This window comes from Ogataea philodendri (genome assembly GCF_020536065.1).
Source record: "Ogataea philodendri strain CBS6075 chromosome Unknown scaffold4, whole genome shotgun sequence".
NCBI lineage: Eukaryota > Fungi > Ascomycota > Pichiomycetes > Pichiales > Pichiaceae > Ogataea > Ogataea philodendri.
Window position 1 is genome coordinate 251,555 of NW_025763821.1, and position 17,323 is coordinate 268,877.

Below are 17,323 nucleotides of genomic sequence, written 5' to 3' on the forward strand. Positions count from 1 at the left end.
CTACTCATGAAGGTATATCTCAACAAGAACCCGCGGTCCGTGGCGCTCGTTTCCAATGGATTTGCTCTTCTATTGAGAGACATGCACGGGAACCCTGGTAAGGGGACCCAATCGCGGTGCGTGATCGAGTTTGTGCCCGAGTCCCTTGTTCCGCTACACAAGTTTGTGGAGGTTCGAGGAATCGCCGGCGCAGAATTGCACGCTTTCCTGGGAGTGACGTGCATCAAGGGCCTTATATTTCTTGGGTTTGTCAGCGGCCGCTCGGAGGTCGGGTCCGTGAGGATCAACGAGAAGATCTTTAGAATCACAGCAGCCACCTTTATTTGTTTGAGCAACGACTCCTACGACTATGTTCTGTTTGACGATCGAGTCCACACCCACGAGGATTTCCCAGAACTGCCAGTCTACTCAATCGTCAAGCTTTTGGCCACAGGAACGTTCTATTACTCGCCGCATTTCGACCTTGTTTCCAGAACCCAGGAGCGAGGCGCAAGAGGAACTCGATCGTCCTATTCGCTCAATTCCGTCGAGGATTACGACGGACAGTTTGCATGGAACCGCAACATGATCGAGAGTTTCCAGTCGTTTCGCAATCGACTCGGAAAAGAGGAGCGCCGCGCGTTCGAGTCGGGCCAGTTCCTCGTCTCCATGATAAGAGGATTTGCTCAGTCGGTGACCGTGAACGAAAACGAGGGACTCTTGACAATCATATCGAAACAGAGCTGTCGAAAAGGGTCGTTGATATTTGGACCATTCTGTGCTGACGACAGCGGGAACGTCTCAAACTTTGTCGAGACAGAAATCATCCTAACAAATAAAGACTATTGTTTTGCACTTGTCCAGCTCAGCGGCAACGTCCCGCTCGTATGGAAGCTCGAATCGCAGCTCGTGTCTACAAAGATCGAGTTCCCCAAGTCAGAGGACGCTTCCAATGTCGCTTTCACCAAACATTTCGAAACACTCATTCTCGAACACGGCGCCGTGCACGTCATTGATGCGTTATCGAAGAGCGGTGACCAGCCGGAACTGAGTCGACGGTACTTGTCCATGATCCAGAACTCGGCGTTCTGGGGCGACCAGCTATCTTACACCAAAGTGGAGGTGCCTAACTCGCTGCTATTCAAGTCCAGCTACCATTATCTGTCTCCACTGATGCACCAAATTTCCGATATTCTAAAGACATACGAAGCGTTCTGTTACGACAACGACTCCAGAACGTACATCGGAAGACAATCTGGCGTGTTGTTGGTGAACACACTGAACTCAACAGAGAGATCAAACACTATCCAAGCCGGTGTTTCTGCAGAAGTTCTGGACTATTTCTTCAAGTTCTTGAACTTCACTCCGGGCCCCGAGTTCTGGATCAAGCACCAGTTTCTGTGGAGCGAGAACGGAGCAACGTTGCAGAGAATGATCGAAGGTTACGTTTCGAAAAAGACTAAGAATAAAACAGGCGGAATTGTGGGGAAAGTGGCTGAACGGTCCAAGAAATACGTTTCGTCTCCATCGTCTGTCAACGTATCCAAACAGAACCAGTTTGACAAGCTGCTTGGACAACGGGACTCGCAGTCGCCCGTGGAGCTGTACGACCCAATTCATGACTTTGTTCTTGCAGAACTCGAGAAGAAAGCAGACGTCTTTACTATTACCAAAGACGTTCAAATATGGACAGGAACATTCAATGTGAATGCCACACAATACGATGGCGACCTCACCTCGTGGTTCTTCCCGTACCCGGACAAATACCAGGAGTACGACGTTGTTGCCATTGGTCTCGAGGAAGTGGTGGAACTGAGTCCCGGAAAAATGCTCAATATCGACGCTTCCATCAAGATTTTCTGGGAAAAGAAGATTAAGGAGACATTGAATTGGTTTAAAGAAGGGTGTTCATACACTCTACTAAAGAGCGAGCAACTCGGTGGTATTTTGAACCTCGTCTTTGTGCAGGAAAAAGGTTTTGAGTATATTGGAAACGTTGAAACCAGTTTCAAGAAAACCGGGTTCAGAGGAATCTCTGCCAATAAAGGAGGGGTGGCGATAGCCGTTGACTACTCGTCGTCCATCAGGTTCTGTTTTATCACATCGCATTTGGCAGCTGGCCACCACAACGTTGACGAAAGACACCAAAATTACAAAGCTATTGCAAACGGTTTACGGTTCAGACACAACAAGAGCATCCGGGACTTTGACTGTATTTTCTGGGTTGGAGACTTCAATTTCCGCATAGATCTTCCTAATGAAGAGGTTCGCACTCAATTGGACGATGTCCAGTACTCTCCTTTGTTTGAGTACGACCAGTTGAACAAACAGATGGCTACTGGAGAATCATTCCCGTATTTTGACGAGATGGCCATCAACTTCCCGCCAACGTACAAGTTTGATCGGGGAACAGATACCTACGATACTTCTGACAAACAGCGGATCCCTGCATGGACCGATCGGATCTTGAGTCTTGCTCGGAGCAAGAACGTGGAGCTTAAACAGATGGAGTACGGCTGTGCTTACGATATCAAGTTTAGCGACCACAAGCCAGTTTACGGCATTTTCCACGCCAAATTGGACATTGCGGACCAGACGATCATGTCACAGATCGAGAAACAGCTGTACGAGAGCCGCAAGGTGGAGTTTCTGGGGGTGAATTCTCTGGTTCTTGCACAGAACATCAACGAATCTACTTTTCTGCTCCCGCACGGTCTGCCCGCTCCTTCAGGGAAGACCACTGGTTCGAGGTGGTGGATCCCTGGCGGAGTGGCAGGAAAGATCAAGGTGCGGTTCCCGGAGCTGGACAGTGGCGAGTACATTGTGAACCCGCGACTGCCACCGAACCCGTTTACCAAAACCACAGAGGAAGACTTTATTAAAAAACCAACAGAATCAAATGGCGTCGAGACAGACTAGACTAGATGGCCTGGAGCTTGATGGCGTCGCCCTTCTTGATGACTTGGGACGCGGTCCAGGACTCGCCCGGCTCGAGCGTGACGAAATCGTGGACATGACCCGGCTCGATACAAACCATCTTGTGGAAGCCGGTCTTTGGCTCGAAGTCGGCCATACCAGCGGACTTCTCGGTCCATGGGTTCCAAACAACCACGTCGGGCAGGTTATGTCTTTCGATGTTGTGGACGACCTTACCGAGCTCGATCACTTGCAAAAGCTTGTCGCAGGACACGTTTTTGTAAATTCTGTCGAGCTCGCCGTTAAAATCGATAGCCGGAGCCTTTTCCTCGTACGTTTCGGCGAGCAGCTGGTCATAGCACGTCTCGCCCGGCAGATTGTTGACAAGAGTGTCGTCGATGTCGTTGACGGCCAGGTACGTGTGGAAGAGCCAGTTGAACTTCCACGACTTGGAGTCTGTGTTGGAGACCTCAATGGTCGTGGTGAGGCTGTCTGGGCTCAATTGGATAGTGAGCAACAGGGTGAAATCGTTTGTTCCGTTGTCCCACTTGGAATAGAAGTCTTTGTTGGCCTGTTCTGGACTGAGAGCAAACTGGGCAGTTGGCGGGTTTTCCTTGGTCTGGCCCAGAAACTCCCAGGTGGAGTTTCTTGCAAAACCGTGCTGAGGCAGGTCTGCGAACCCGTCTGCTTTGCTTTTACCGAAAACAGGGAAAACAAGCGGGATACCTCCTCTGACCGGCTTTGTGCCGTCCAACTTTGCGGCCGACGAAAGCCACAGCTGCTGCTTGCCCTCGATGGTCCAGGAAGTGACGGTGGCTCCGTACAGCAGCACCGACACCTTGGTGTCTGGGTTTTCTGGCGACACAAGCACCACTTTGTCGTTGTACGCTTCGATCGGCATGACACGTAGTTATAAAATAATGAATAAAATTATTATGTCCGAGAAATACAAATAACCGGGTTATCAATCACTCAGCAGCGGGCTGTTTTTCGTTCTCTTGTGGCTGGGGCACTTCATTGGCATTAGAAACCGGCTCCTCAACGGTTTCTGTTGTGTTGTTGCCACTCTTTTCCAACTCCTCCATTCTGCTCTCGATCTCGTCCAACATCTTCTCCAGGTGCTGACACGCGTTAGTCCAATTGTAACCTGCCACTTACCGTAGCTGCGGCCTCGGCCTCGTTCAAACGTCTGTACGCCTCAGCAAACTCCTCCTTCTCTAAAGTCATAAACCGCGAACACGTTTTTTTTTGTTCATGTTTTTTCTCTTGTTTCTTCTGACCCCATTGGCATTGGCCGTCTCGTCGGCGTTGGCAGACAGCAGGACGCTCGTGCTGTACGATTCGCGACTGCCCGAGTTCACCACGCAGTATTCCAAGCTTTTCCAGACGCTGGAGAGCAAAAACTTCGACCTGGAGCTGGGCCTGGTGGGTCCAGACTCCCCGTCGCCAGATTTGTTCACCAACGGATTCAGACGGTACCAGAACATTCTGGTGCTGCCAACCACGTCCAGAGACCTCGTCCCAACAGAGACGCTGCTCCAGTTTGTCCAGGACGGCGGAGATGTGTTTGTGATCTCCGACAACAAGGGCATCCAAACCGACGTTGCTTTGTTCCTGAACGAATTGGGCATTTTCCCAAGTCCAAAAGAGTACAAATATAAAGACTATCACAACGGAGAAACACTTGACGACCCCGAGGTGCAGAACACCGTGGTGCTGCCGTCGGCAAAGTCCATCTCGTACACCGACGGGTCGGTGGCTTTGCTGTCCAACAGCGAGCTGCTGGTGCCGGTGGTTCGCGCGCCTCGCACGTCGTACACGGTGAACGTGGACGAGGGCCGTCTGAGCACAGACTCCACGTGGCACTCAGGGTCGCAAGGGTTCTTGTTTGTCGGGTTCCAAGGACTGAACAACGCCCGTGTGTTCTGGACGGGCTCGAGCGCCAGTTTCCACGACGCCTCGTTCAACGAGGAGGTTGTGGACGCGCTCGTGAACTGGACGTTCCAGATCTCCGGCCTGATCAAGGCCACCTCCACCAAGCATTACAACGAGAACGGCGACGCCGGCTACAAGATCAAAGACACAACCACTTACGAGATCGGGCTTTCGCACTGGAACGGCGACCAATGGGTGCCGTTCAAGAACCGCACAGACGTGCAGCTCGAGTACGTCATGCTCGACCCATACTACAGACTGAACCTGGTCCCTACTCGCGAGGAGAACTCGTCGCAGATCTACTCCACCACGTTCCAGATTCCAGACCGCCACGGCATGTTCACCTACAAAGTGCTCTACCAGCGCGACGGGTACAGTTTCGTGGACGAGTCCACCACGGTGCCCGTGAGACACCTCGCGAACGACGAGTACCCGCGGTCCTGGGAGATCACCAACTCGTGGGTGTACCTGAGCAGTGCTCTGGCCGTGGTCATTGGGTGGTTTGCGTTCGTGGTTCTGTTTGTGTTCTCGGGCAACAAGCACTTCGACAAGGAAAAGACAGAATGAGTCTCCAAAAGCACACTGTATAAACACGTCTCATTAATTAGCCTTGACTATTTTGATGTTATTTTTCTCCTTCCAGTCCAGAAACTGTTTCTGCTGCGTCTTAAGCTCCTCGGTGAGCTTCTCAGTCGTGCTCTTCATGCCCTGTAGGTTTTCGGCCAGCACTTTCGACGCCTCGCCCGCACGCAGCTCCACAAGCGACCCGCCAATCATGCGGTAGCACCGGCGTTCCGCAGGCACCTCCTTCAGCGTCTCCAGCACGACCGCGTGCTCGTCGGCCTGCGCGTGCAGCTGGACGATCTTCGTGTTGAGCGACTCGATGGTCTGCTGGAAGTTGTCGTACTTTGCCTGGAGCGACATGAAAAATAAGTGGAAAATATTTAATTGATTTTTTTTCTATCTACATGCCACCACGGCGGTGCATCTGTTGCACAGCGCGTCTTGGTGGTCCACCACAAACCGCCAACACCGCGGACATTTGTGCAGGGCTGTTCTGGCCACATCGATGGCGGTCTTGTGGCCGGGAGCAGGTTGCAGCGTGAATTGCGAGACCATCAAGTATTCTGTCATGAACGGCTCGTATTTGGCCAGAACACCGTACTGCTCGGAGGCCGGGTCCAATTGCACCGTGACACACGCCTCGGCGGCCATCTTCATGGACTCCGACGAACGCAGAGCCTTGTCGATGCTGGTTTTGATCTGGTGGCTGAACTTGACCAGCTGCTCCATCTCGTGCTCCAGAGCCGTGTCTTTGTACTCGTCCGGCACAGCGTACCAGCCCGCCCGGAACGGCGACTCGGTAGACCGAGTCACCAGCTCAGGAGCGTGGTTCCACACCTCCTGGATCATCACAGGAACAATCGGACTCAGAACACTCGTCAACACACGCAGAATCTCCACAAACACCGTCTGCGTGCTGCGCCGCTTCAAACAGTCTGCCGCGTCCGTGTAAAGACAGTCCTTGCGGATGTCAAAGTACAGCGACGACAGGTCCGAATTGACCAGCTGGTTCATGTCCTTGACCACCTTGGAGTAGTTGTGTGTTTTGTAGTGGTGTCGGGTGTTGCGCTCAAACGTGTGCAGCTTGGACAGAATGTAGCGGTCCATGGCGTCGAGCTGGGCGTACGAGACGGACTGCTCAAGGTCGCTGATGTTGCCCAGTAGAAACCGGAACGTGAACCGCAGTTTCTTCACGATATCGGCCACCCGGTTCAAAATAACAGGCCCCACTGCAATGTCCGACGAGTAGTCCGCCTGCGACACCCACAGCCGCAGTCCGTCGATCCCCAGAGAAGGCACCTGTTTCTGCTTGTTGCCCGCAATGATGTCGCCCGGAACGATCGTGTTGCCAAGAGATTTGGACATCTTGTCGCCCTGCTCGTCCAGAGTGAACCCGTGGGTGATGATCTTGCTGTACGGCATGACGGGCCGTTCGTGGGCAGCAGTGCCGCCGATCTTGGTCAGCACGCTCGACTGGAACCATCCGCGGTGCTGGTCAGACCCTTCGAGATACACGTCTGCAAGATACCCACGTGCAGTCGCGTCTGGTAGCAAGCCGTGCGAGTCCAGAAACTGCTCCACGAGCGTCCAGCTGGTGCCCGAGTCGAACCACACGTCCATGGTGTCAGTGCCGCACACGTAGTCTTCCGCGTCCACGCCGCACTCGGCCGGAATCCACTTGGCCATCGAGCCCCCAGTAAACCAGCTCTCCACGTCCTCGTTGGCAATCACCTCGGAAATGCGGTCGATCACCAGATCGTTGATCAGCGGCTCGCCCGTCGTCTTGTGGTACACCACGGGGATTGGAACGCCCCAGCTGCGCTGCCGCGAAATGCACCACTCATTGCGGTGGTGGATAAACGAAATCAGCCGTTTCGAGCCCTTGGACGGCACAAACTCCGTCTGTGTCTCGAGCAGACCCGTCGTGGTGGCCTTGATCTTGGCCACGTCAATAAACCATTGCGGGGTCGACCGGATAATGATCGGTTTTTTCGACCGCCAGTCGTACGGATACGAATGGATGTAGTTCCCGTCAACGTGGTAGCACATGCTTAGACTGTCCAGTTTGGCAAGCATTTTGTCTGTTCCTTCGCCCAGAACACGCAGACCAACAAACTCCTGTAGATCGTTGTCGGGAAGCTCTGCGGTGTACTTACCGTACTCGTTGACCGGAGAGTACGGCAGAATGTTGTGGCTAAGACAGAGGAAGTAATCGTCCTGACCATGGCCCGGTGCCGTGTGCACAAGCCCGGTACCGGCCGTGTCCGTAACGTGGTCGCCGTGCAAAACAGGAAACGCCACATCGACAGAGCTGCCCGAATATAATGGGTTTTTGTATTGGTATTCCAAAAGTGTAGCTCCAGGTAGCACAACGTCTGTTTCCTTGAGGTCCGGGTCGATCTTGCGCAGGGACTCAACAAGGTTTCGTCCAACGACCAACTTATCCCCCCTGGACTCTATAATGGTGTACTCCATGTTCTCGTTGACAGAGATGGCTCTATTGGAGGCCAGCGTCCACGGGGTCGAGGTCCAGATCAACAACGACACGTCCTGTCCAACAACGGGGAATTTGACGTACGCGGCGGTGGACCGATGCTGCGGGTTGTACTCGAGCTCTCCCTCGGCCAGAGCCGTTGCGTTCTCACATCCCCAGTAAACAGGTTTGTCCTGTCTCTTGATCAGGTTATTGTCAAACAGTCGTTTGAACACCTTCAACTGACGAGCCACAAACTGCTTATCGAGCGTCAAATACGGCTCGTCAAAGTCGCCCATAATGCCCATTTTCTCAAACTGCTGCGACTGCGACTTCTGCGTTTTTAAAGCGTGCTCTTTGCAAAGACCAATGATCTCGAGCGGTTTAAGCTTCGAGTCCAGCTGCTCCAGCTCCGCCTTCAGACTCTCGTCGGGGCCCTGTTTCAGCAGTTTCTTGATCTCCTTCTTGCGGGCCTTGTTGCGACTCGCGATCTGTTCCAGGGCCTTCAGCTCGATCGGTAGTCCATGACAGTCCCAGCCAGGACGATAATGGACATACTTCCCGTTCAGCAGCTCGTACCGCACAATGATGTCCTTGAGAACCTTGTTGAGCGCATGTCCAATGTGAAGATCGCCATTGGCATACGGAGGCCCGTCATGAAGAATGAAAACGTCCTCCAACGGGGGAACCTCTCGCTCCTTGTTCCACCGGTACAGGTCCTTGGTGATCTGCGGAATCAACACCGACTGAACGAGCTGCTGGTTGGTGCGTCCAGGAAAGTCGGTCTGCGGGAGCCGGATCGTCGCGGAGTACGACGATTTCCATCGAGCAAATACCCGCTGAATTCGTGGACCCATCTTATTGTCCAAAGAATAATAAGTGGTAATTTTTTTTCTCCTAATTTTCCCTTGTTTAGTGCTTCTTCCTATGTCGGCCGTCGAAAGCCCCCATCAGAGCCCCACGGGAACGTCCCCGGACGTGTTGGTGTACCACGGGTCGCGACGCAGCTCGCTCCTGGATATGGGCGGAGAAAACTCCATCAACAACTTTGCTTCCTCCCTAAGACGGTCTGTCAACTACCTGTCAACGTCTGCAGGGTCCAAGGCCACCATAGACGGAGAGTACGTTGTGCCCAGAACAACACCAACGTACCAGATACCACCCATGGATGACCAGACCCCGCTGCTTGCACCAGTAAAGGACGACGCTTCAGAGATAGTCGTCTGTTTAAAGTCAACTCCAGTACAAACAACCTTCAACGCAATCAACGTTCTGATCGGGCTCGGCATTTTGTCTGTCCCGCTTGGATTCAGACTTTCTGGGTGGTTCTTCGGAATCACCATCCTGTCATTGGCAGCTTTCACTACAAGATACACAGCAATACTACTGGGAAGAATCCAGTCTCACGATAAAGAGCTCCGGACCTACCATTCGATAGCAAAGAAAGCCTTTGGCAACAAAGCCAGTCTGTTTGTGTTTGCGGTTTTCGCATTGGACCTTTATGGAGCAAACGTCACTATGGTGATCTTGTTTGCCGACTCTTTTAATGCAATTTTCCAGGACGTTTCCGCAACCACCTTCAAAATCGTCTTGGCGTTCATTTTGCTGGTGTTGAACGCTTTGCCGCTCCGAATACTCTCCGTGCTCAGTTTCGCCGGAATCGTCTGCACAACGTCCACATTTGCTATTCTGCTAACAGCAGGACTGGCCACCAAGTCGCAACCAGGATCGTTGTTCCCGCCTGCACCAACAAACTTCTGGCCCACGTCGTTCCTGGACCTCTGTTTCAGTTTGGGACTGTTTCTGGCTCCATGGGGTGGCCATGCCGCGTTCCCAGAAGTGTACACCGACCAAAGACACCCAGAGAAATACGACCGATGCATGACGGTGGCTTTCTCGTTCAGTTACTCTTTGGACCTGATCACCGGGGTCGTTGGGTTCCTGATGTTTGGCCAGCTCGTCCAGGACGAAGTCACCAAAAACATCCTGCTCAACGACACGTACCCGGCCTGGATCACCAGCACCATTGTGGTTCTCATGGGAATTCTCCCGCTGTCGAAACTGCCGCTTGTGTGCCGCCCAATTCTCTCTGCCGCGAACTCGTTCATGCCCCCGTTCGTGGCACGCGTCGCGCTCAGCATTGTGCTGCTGGTGTCGTCTCTGCTCATCACGAATTTCGGCAAGATCATGTCGCTGCTGGGCTCGGCCATCTGTTTCACCGTCTGCATCACTCTCCCGCTCGCGTTCTACCTCAAACTGTACGGACACGAGCTCTCGTCCTTCCACAAGACTACTCTCACGCTCATGGCGTTCGTCAGCATCGTTCTCACCGTTGCCGGCTCCCTCGCCGTGGTGCTGGTGTGAGGTGTGCTTGCCCATACGTGGGAAGGATCCCGACCCGCAAAGTTGCCCTGTATAAAGACGTATCCTTTTTAATTGACCGATGCTTTCTCTGGATTTCAGCGACGGAATGGCCACCATTTGGTACGTAGACGCTTTCCCCCGGCACTAACCGCAGGCTTCTGGCCACTTTGGGCTCGCGCAGCTCCCATTCGCGACTCTCTCGCAAACGCATCGAGCAGATCTCGATCCCCCACGCGTGCGAGTCGATCGCCAGTCCGGCGCTGGACATCTCGCTGCGGCAGTCGTCCAGTCTGCTGTACGGTGTCACGCTCGCGTACCGGCAAAAGACAGAGTATTCGTTCAGTAGGTATATTTTGGGAGAGGACTAACGAAAAAGGGGAAGCACAAACTTTCAAGACCCAAATAGCCCGGCACGTTGCCGCTGCGGACGCGGGCAATTTGGCGCAATTGGGCCAATCGTACCAAATGGCGTACAGACAGAGAGACCTGAACGTGTTGAGAGACGACCCGAACTTCAACATCGACGTGGGATTGCTGACTCTGGACGAGATCGACGACACGTTGGAGTCGAGCCACCAGCACCAGATCCGGCAGTTTGACCGGGAAATGACGCTGCTGGCGGACTCGTCTGTGTCGGACGCGACAAGCGCGGTGTTCTCGCGCGACTCTGCGCACACGGCCACCACAGCAGTGAGTCGCGGTTCGTTTGCACAGCCCGAAGACGAGCTCATGGGCCAGAGTTTGGGGCAGCTGGAGTTTTCGTTTGACCAGGACGGGAATGCTGTTGGCGACGTGCTGGACGTGGACCTTGATTTCGATCTCGGGGAGGACGACCAGGCAGATCGGTCGCTGGTCCCGGAGATGGCGCCAGAGGAAATCCCCGTGGTGGACCTGACTCCGCCAAAACGGGTGAGGCCAGACACGGGTAAGCTGAAGCTGCGTCGGATTGTTGTGGACGCGGAGATCTCGATTTCCACCGCTAAACAAAAAGAAGACGCGGAAAGGTACCGTGAGAACATGCAGCTGGAGCAGACTGACGGAGAGTCTTCGTTTTTGCAGATGGTGGACACAGAGCTGGCCAAACTGCCCCCATTTATGCGGTTTGTTCTTAATCCGCAGACGGCTGTCGAGTCGGCGCGGTACAGTCGTGCGTCGAGCGTCTCGTCGATCGAGGAGGTCCGTCGTGCCGCGTCGGGCGAGTCCTCGCGCAGAGAGAGTATCTCGTCAGCACAGATCCGGTTTTCAGAGCCAATCAACGAGCTGAGTGAGGTCGCGTGGGAGGGCGACGACGCGCTGCTGGATATCAGTTTCGACGAGACCGAGGCCAAGAAGGACCCGTTGCAGGCGCAGGTTTACTACACGTCGCTGGTGGACCGGTGTCAAACTGCCGGGAAAAGCGTCGACGCGACGGACCGGTCTGATCTGGTGCAGATCGGTTTTGACGTGATCACGGCTACCAGCACGCGGTCGAGCGCGGCCGAGCAGTTCAGTCTATTGCTCGAGCTTTGCTCGCAAAACATTGTCTATCTCGAGCCAATTGGATTCAACGGGCGCTCCAAATGGGAACTGCTCCAACCTGCTAATATTAACATCGTTGCACAGGTTTGATGCGAGAAAAAAATTGAAATATTATTATTCACGATATTGCTATGTCGGTGCCAGATTACGAGCCAACCAGCTGGACAAGCTCCTCGAACGAGGTGTTACACGTTTCCCTGGCCGAGCCGGAGGGAGCCTTTACGTTCAATCCCACGTTCACGTACCCAATCTTTGGCGACTCGGAACAGATCTTTGGCTACAAAGGGTTACGAATCGATCTTGCGTTTGATTCCAAGTCAATGTACCCGTTTTTGGGCGTCAAGTACGAGTCCAAGCTTTCGGAAGATGTGAAGGACGTGCAGAAGATTCTGCTGGAGTACCTGCCGACCGAAACAGTGGTGAAAGACGAAGCTTTGTGGCTCGACAAGGTTGACCAGGAAAATTTCGAAATCCCAGGCAAGGTGATCCACACTTACTCGGTCGATTCCGACACGTTCAGCGTGTACAAGTTCAATCTGGAAGACGCTAACGGGCTCAAACTGCACCTGCGGATCCAGATCTTTGTTCTGCTGTTCATTGAGGCCGGTAGCTACATCGACTCTACCGACAAGGTTTGGGAAATTTACGCCATCTACAAGACGCCAAAGAACGGCAAGGAGTCGTTTGTTGGGTTCAGCACGGCATACGCGCACTGGAAGCATCCGGGAACGGCCGTTCATGACGCGTCCGAGACGCTGGAGTTGCAATTCCGCAAGAAAATCAGCCAGTTTGTGATTCTGCCTCCGTACCAGTCCAAAGGTCACGGCAAACACTTGTACAACACGATTGTAGACGAGTGGCTCCAGGACGACAAGGTGAAGGAGATCACGGTGGAGGACCCTAGCGAAGCGTTTGATGATCTACGTGACCGGTGCGATTTGCAACGTCTGACAAGCGCAAACTTCTTGCAGGGACTCGAGTTGCCGGTGAAGGACGAATGGCTCCAGAAACAGGTGGAGGCCCAGAAAATGGACCGCAGACAGTTTGAGCGGTGTTTGGAGATGGCGCTGATATGGCTGCTGTTGAACAAGAAGAGCGGTGTGCCGAATCTGAGCGAGAAGAACGTCCGGCTCCAGATCAAGAAGCGGCTGTACATCAAAAACAGAGACGCGTTAGTGGAGCTGGAAAAGGCAGACCGGATGGACAAGCTGCAAACGGCGTACGAGCGGCTCAGAGAGGACTACGAGCGGATTCTGGAAAAAGCGCACATTGCGTACACTGTCAAGAGAGAACTTGGTTCTGGCGAGGACCTGAGTAACAAGCGGGTCAAGGTGTGAACGCGAAAGAGCCCAGAAACCCTGGTTGGTGGGTGACGTCAGCGCTGACGCAAGCAGAAACATATTTCCGAATAGGGAAGCCACAATATTCCCGAAAAAGAACGATTTTTTTGGGATGTTGCCACAGCAATGGTGTTGCGCACTTTTGACCCAATTAGGAACTATTTGGTTGTATCTGGAAATCAAGCACCTGAAATTTGGCTTTATTGCTAGAGTTGATAAAGCGTTTTCTTCCCAAAGGTTTATTCACCAAAGATGCACAGAACTTATTCCTTGAGATCATCGAGAGCCCCAACCGCTTCTCAATTGGCCACTCCGCCACCCCCACCATCCACCACCAAGTAAGTTGCTTCGCGTTGGTATACTAACATTTCACAGAGGTAAATTTTTTGGTTCCACCTCCATTGCTTCCTCCATCAGAAAGTCTGCTGCTGGCTCGTTCGGCCCAGAGCTTTCCAAGAAGCTTTCTCAATTGATCAAGATTGAGAAGAACTTTGAGAGAAGCGTCGAGCTCGTTGCCAGAGAGAGAAGAGTTGTTGCCAAGCAACTTTCTCTTTGGGGTGAGGAAAACGACGACGACGTGTCGGACGTGACCGACAAGCTCGGTGTCTTAATCTACGAGATCGGTGAGTTGGAGGACCAGTTCATCGACAAGTACGACTTGTACAGAATCACTCTCAAGAGTATCAGAAACATCGAGGCTTCTGTCCAACCATCCAGAGACCGGAAACAGAAGATCACCGACGAGATCGCACACCTCAAGTACAAGGACCCACAGTCTCCAAAGATCCCAGTTCTGGAGCAGGAGCTGGTCAGAGCCGAGGCCGAGTCCTTGGTTGCCGAGGCCCAGCTGTCCAACATCACCAGAGAGAAGTTGAAGGCCTCTTTCCTTTACCAGTTTGACGCTCTCAGAGAGCTCTCCGAGAAGCTCGCTTTGATTGCCGGTTACGGTAAGGCTCTGTTGGAGCTGTTGGACGACTCTCCAGTGACTCCAGGTGAGACCAGACCAGCCTACGACGGCTACGAGGCTTCCAAGCAGATCATCATTGATGCCGAGAACGCTCTTGCTTCGTGGACTCTGGACAACTCGTACGTCAAGGAGCCAGCTCTTTCTCTCCACCAGACCGTCGACGACGTGTACGAGGAGAACCAGGCCGAGGAGGCCGAGGCTGAGTGGGCTGAGCACGAGGGTCAGCAGTGAAAAGTTAGCTATGTAGTACTAAATGTTCATTAAGACTATCAGGGAGCAGGCAGAAGGGGGTGAGGGCCGGGTAGTGAGCGACTCAAAAAAAGGTCGAGCTGGGTGACAAAAAAATGGTTCCTAGCAGGATCGAACTGCTGATCCCCGCGTTATTAGCACGATGCCTTAACCAACTGGGCCAAGGAACCTGGAACGAGAATATCTGTGCGCGCTGGAGTTTTGTGCGCATAGCGGACTCCTTTCGGCATTTGCTGCGCCTTAGGGGCTATTTTTGTGTGCGTCGCTTGTGGAACACGCAGGCGCAGCCCAAAAGGGTAACCCGATCTGTTTCACCCGGGGAATCCTGACCAGTGTATAAATACGCCTGCGTGCCCCCACTGTGTCCATTGATCTATCAACATGTCTGCTAACGATTTCTACTCTTCGGGCCAACAGGGCACCTACCAACAACCACAACAGCAACAGGGCCAGCAACAGCAGGTTGGCGCTGACGGCGAGAGAGGCCTGCTCTCCACCGTCGTTGGTGGCGCTGCTGGTGCGTACGGAGGGTCCAAGATTTCTGGCCAGCACTCCACGCTCGGAGGCATTGCCGGTGGTCTGATGGGCGCCTTCACTGCCAACAAGATTGAGGACAAGTTTGAGAACTACGAGGAGGGTCGTCACCACGGCCAGCAGGGCGGATTTGGCGGCGAGGGAAGACACGGCGGCCGCCACGAGGGTGGATTTGGCCAGCAGGGCGGCTTCGGCGGCCAACAGGGCGGATTCGGTGGTCCACAGGGCGGACCAGGAGGCTACGGTGAGCAAAGAGGCGGATATGGCCAACAGGGTGGCTTTGGTGGCCCTGGTGGACCAGGAGGATTTGGAGGCCAGGGAGGACCTGGTGGGTTTGGTGGACCAGGCGGCCAAGGAGGACCAGGCGGGTTCGGCGGCCCTGGCGGGCAAGGAGGTCCCGGTGGCCGCGGAGGATGGTAAATAGTTTGTATCTAAACTCCAGACAGTATGTTTACCCGGCCATGAAAAATTGTGTCCTATTTAGCATTCCTTGTAAAGCATGAGTTATATTGCCGGCGAGGACGTGCACTTTGACTACGGAGGGCACACGGTACGAATGAAGCCGCCGGCGAAGCCCGTCCAGAGCACCAAGATGAAGGTCCAGGTGCAGCTCAACAACGACCAGGACGAGTATCCGGAGTCGAGGGTCATCAAGATTGGCGAGAACGGCGACGTTGTTGTGAGCGAGCTGAGCGAGGCGGACGAGCTGGACAGCCACAGCCATTCGGAGCACAGCGACGAGGGGTACTGCCATTCGTGCGACCACGACGATTGCTCGGAGCACTTTGAGGACTACGACGAGGACTACGACGAGTGTCTGCATCACCAGCACGCGGGCCCGCACAAGGAGGTGTACTGGAACAACACGCTGCCGTCGGTGGACGACCGGGAGCAGGTGAAGCAGTTCTGGCTGGGGCTGGGCGAGAAAAAACGGCGCGAGCTGCTGACGGTGGGGTACGACGAGATCTACAAGATAGTGCACCAGAACCCGCCCGGGTGCAACTGCCAGGGTTGCACGGAGCCGAAGCTGGCGTTCGAGCGCGACCTGGAGAAGATGTACCACGCGATGTATCTCACCACGAACGAGGATCTGGGGCTGAACACCGCGCTGGTGCACGAGATGCTGGGGCTGGACGAGCCCAAGCCGGACAAGGTGAGCGTCGCAGACATCGACCGGGTGGCCGAGGACATTCTGAACAACAATGCAAACTCGTTCATCGATCTGGTGGAGCAGCTGGACGAGGAGCGGGGGGCACGACCCGAGGAGGAGGAGGAGGAGGTAGAAGAAGAAGACGACGAGGGAGATGATGACGACGACGACGAGGCCGAGAGCGAGCGAGAACGCAAACAGCTGCACAACGCGTACCGGTATCTGCAAGTGGTGATTGCCAAGGTGATCAGTGCAAGACTGTTTGCCGCGTACAAGGAGAAAGTTGCCGAGGACAGCACAAAGCAGCTGATTGCCGAACTGGAGGCCGAGGAGCGTCGCAAGAAGGAGAAGGAGGAGAAGGAGAAGCGCAAGAAGGAAAAGCTCAAGGAGAAGAAACGGCTCCAGCAGCTCGCCAAGGAGGAGGAGCGCCGCAAACGAGAAGAAGACAAACTGGAACAGGAGCGCATACACCAGGAAGAGATGCGGCGAAAGACCGAGGAGGGCCGCAAGCGCAAGGAGGAAGAGCGGCGGCGGCGCGAGGAGGAGCAGCGCAGGAAGGAGGAGGAGAAACAGCGCAAGAAGGAGGAACGGCTCCGCAGAGAGGAGGACAAGCGCAGGGAGAAGCTGAAGGAGCAGGCCCAGGAGGAGCGCAAGGAGGAGCCAAAACAGGTGGAAGCTCCTAAGGCTGTTTCTGCCGAGCCGGAGCTTGCTGCCGAGACGCCATTGCAGTACTCGGCTGCCCAGCTGAGCGATCTGCTCTCGAAACTCAACATCCCGGTGGAGAAACCGGTTTCAGAACCGTTCACAGACCCGCTGCCCGTGTCTGCCTCGTCGCAGCAACCCGCACCAAGCTTGCCCGACCTGAGCCTGCCCCCACTGCCGTCGCTGGACCTGTTCCCAGACCCAATCACCAGCTTCAAACAGCCATTCCCGTCGCTCTCGGGATCCATCTGGGACCCACCCACGCCGCAAAAGTCCATCTGGGGGTCGTCCTCCATCTGGTCCAAGCCGGCAGCGGTTCAACTCACCCCTGCCCAGATCGAGGCGGTGCAACTGGAGGCCCTCAAGGCCACCGGCACGATGGTGGCCAACAACCAGTGCTACCCAGCGTCGCTGCTACACCACTACACGCGCCAGGCCATGCTGGCCGCATACGGATTGGACCTGACAATGGACCAGTTTGTCAGCAGCCTGGGCGCGAAGCTGAGCTCGAAGCTGGGATTTGCGTTCGAGGTCATCTACGACGAGCTGGCGTCCCCAGCACTAATCAAGCTCACCACTGTCCCCACCGGCCTCGGCGCCAGCACGTGGAACATTGGCTTTTAGGCGCGTAA

The 17,323-nt window shown here is 54.5% G+C and overlaps 15 protein-coding genes across 15 annotated transcripts; 8 read left to right on the forward strand and 7 right to left on the reverse strand.

The window, feature by feature from the left end:
* Positions 1–6: 6 nt before the first annotated feature.
* On the forward strand, positions 7–2,898 carry OGAPHI_001105 (uncharacterized protein; the record flags this gene model as incomplete). Its single annotated transcript, XM_046201831.1, has 1 exon — positions 7–2,898. The coding sequence occupies one exon, from the start codon at positions 7–9 to the stop codon at positions 2,896–2,898; it is 2,892 nt and encodes a 963-aa protein (XP_046064015.1).
* A 1-nt stretch (position 2,899) lies between these two features.
* Positions 2,900–3,796, reverse strand: OGAPHI_001106 (uncharacterized protein; the record flags this gene model as incomplete). The annotated part of the gene is made up of 1 exon (XM_046201832.1): positions 2,900–3,796. The coding sequence occupies one exon, from the start codon at positions 3,794–3,796 to the stop codon at positions 2,900–2,902; it is 897 nt and encodes a 298-aa protein (XP_046064016.1).
* On the forward strand, positions 2,993–3,805 carry OGAPHI_001107 (uncharacterized protein; the record flags this gene model as incomplete). The annotated part of the gene is made up of 1 exon (XM_046201833.1): positions 2,993–3,805. The coding sequence occupies one exon, from the start codon at positions 2,993–2,995 to the stop codon at positions 3,803–3,805; it is 813 nt and encodes a 270-aa protein (XP_046064017.1).
* Positions 3,806–3,863: 58 nt separating this feature from the next.
* OGAPHI_001108 (uncharacterized protein) lies at positions 3,864–4,526 on the reverse strand (the record flags this gene model as incomplete). Its single annotated transcript, XM_046201835.1, has 2 exons — positions 3,864–4,048; positions 4,127–4,526. 2 exons carry the CDS (start codon positions 4,524–4,526, stop codon positions 3,864–3,866), a joined length of 585 nt encoding a protein of 194 aa, XP_046064018.1.
* Positions 4,150–5,397, forward strand: OGAPHI_001109 (uncharacterized protein; the record flags this gene model as incomplete). Its single annotated transcript, XM_046201836.1, has 1 exon — positions 4,150–5,397. One exon carries the CDS (start codon positions 4,150–4,152, stop codon positions 5,395–5,397), a length of 1,248 nt encoding a protein of 415 aa, XP_046064019.1.
* A 33-nt stretch (positions 5,398–5,430) lies between these two features.
* On the reverse strand, positions 5,431–5,754 carry OGAPHI_001110 (uncharacterized protein; the record flags this gene model as incomplete). Its single annotated transcript, XM_046201837.1, has 1 exon — positions 5,431–5,754. The coding sequence occupies one exon, from the start codon at positions 5,752–5,754 to the stop codon at positions 5,431–5,433; it is 324 nt and encodes a 107-aa protein (XP_046064020.1).
* Positions 5,755–5,790: 36 nt separating this feature from the next.
* OGAPHI_001111 (uncharacterized protein) lies at positions 5,791–8,724 on the reverse strand (the record flags this gene model as incomplete). The annotated part of the gene is made up of 1 exon (XM_046201838.1): positions 5,791–8,724. The coding sequence occupies one exon, from the start codon at positions 8,722–8,724 to the stop codon at positions 5,791–5,793; it is 2,934 nt and encodes a 977-aa protein (XP_046064021.1).
* On the forward strand, positions 5,900–6,346 carry OGAPHI_001112 (uncharacterized protein; the record flags this gene model as incomplete). The annotated part of the gene is made up of 1 exon (XM_046201839.1): positions 5,900–6,346. The coding sequence occupies one exon, from the start codon at positions 5,900–5,902 to the stop codon at positions 6,344–6,346; it is 447 nt and encodes a 148-aa protein (XP_046064022.1).
* Positions 7,442–8,050, forward strand: OGAPHI_001113 (uncharacterized protein; the record flags this gene model as incomplete). Its single annotated transcript, XM_046201840.1, has 2 exons — positions 7,442–7,569; positions 7,642–8,050. 2 exons carry the CDS (start codon positions 7,442–7,444, stop codon positions 8,048–8,050), a joined length of 537 nt encoding a protein of 178 aa, XP_046064023.1.
* Positions 8,392–14,287, forward strand: OGAPHI_001114 (uncharacterized protein; the record flags this gene model as incomplete). The annotated part of the gene is made up of 5 exons (XM_046201841.1): positions 8,392–8,676; positions 8,822–10,125; positions 10,513–11,833; positions 11,932–13,063; positions 13,467–14,287. The coding sequence occupies 5 exons, from the start codon at positions 8,392–8,394 to the stop codon at positions 14,285–14,287; spliced, it is 4,863 nt and encodes a 1,620-aa protein (XP_046064024.1).
* On the reverse strand, positions 8,944–9,156 carry OGAPHI_001115 (uncharacterized protein; the record flags this gene model as incomplete). The annotated part of the gene is made up of 1 exon (XM_046201842.1): positions 8,944–9,156. One exon carries the CDS (start codon positions 9,154–9,156, stop codon positions 8,944–8,946), a length of 213 nt encoding a protein of 70 aa, XP_046064025.1.
* On the reverse strand, positions 9,367–12,489 carry OGAPHI_001116 (uncharacterized protein; the record flags this gene model as incomplete). The annotated part of the gene is made up of 4 exons (XM_046201843.1): positions 9,367–9,648; positions 9,740–10,319; positions 10,706–11,433; positions 12,151–12,489. The coding sequence occupies 4 exons, from the start codon at positions 12,487–12,489 to the stop codon at positions 9,367–9,369; spliced, it is 1,929 nt and encodes a 642-aa protein (XP_046064026.1).
* On the reverse strand, positions 13,697–16,987 carry OGAPHI_001117 (uncharacterized protein; the record flags this gene model as incomplete). The annotated part of the gene is made up of 4 exons (XM_046201844.1): positions 13,697–14,164; positions 14,708–15,275; positions 15,900–16,295; positions 16,722–16,987. The coding sequence occupies 4 exons, from the start codon at positions 16,985–16,987 to the stop codon at positions 13,697–13,699; spliced, it is 1,698 nt and encodes a 565-aa protein (XP_046064027.1).
* Positions 14,687–15,259, forward strand: OGAPHI_001118 (uncharacterized protein; the record flags this gene model as incomplete). Its single annotated transcript, XM_046201846.1, has 1 exon — positions 14,687–15,259. One exon carries the CDS (start codon positions 14,687–14,689, stop codon positions 15,257–15,259), a length of 573 nt encoding a protein of 190 aa, XP_046064028.1.
* Positions 15,432–17,315, forward strand: OGAPHI_001119 (uncharacterized protein; the record flags this gene model as incomplete). Its single annotated transcript, XM_046201847.1, has 1 exon — positions 15,432–17,315. One exon carries the CDS (start codon positions 15,432–15,434, stop codon positions 17,313–17,315), a length of 1,884 nt encoding a protein of 627 aa, XP_046064029.1.
* Between the last annotated feature and the right edge of the window lie 8 nt (positions 17,316–17,323).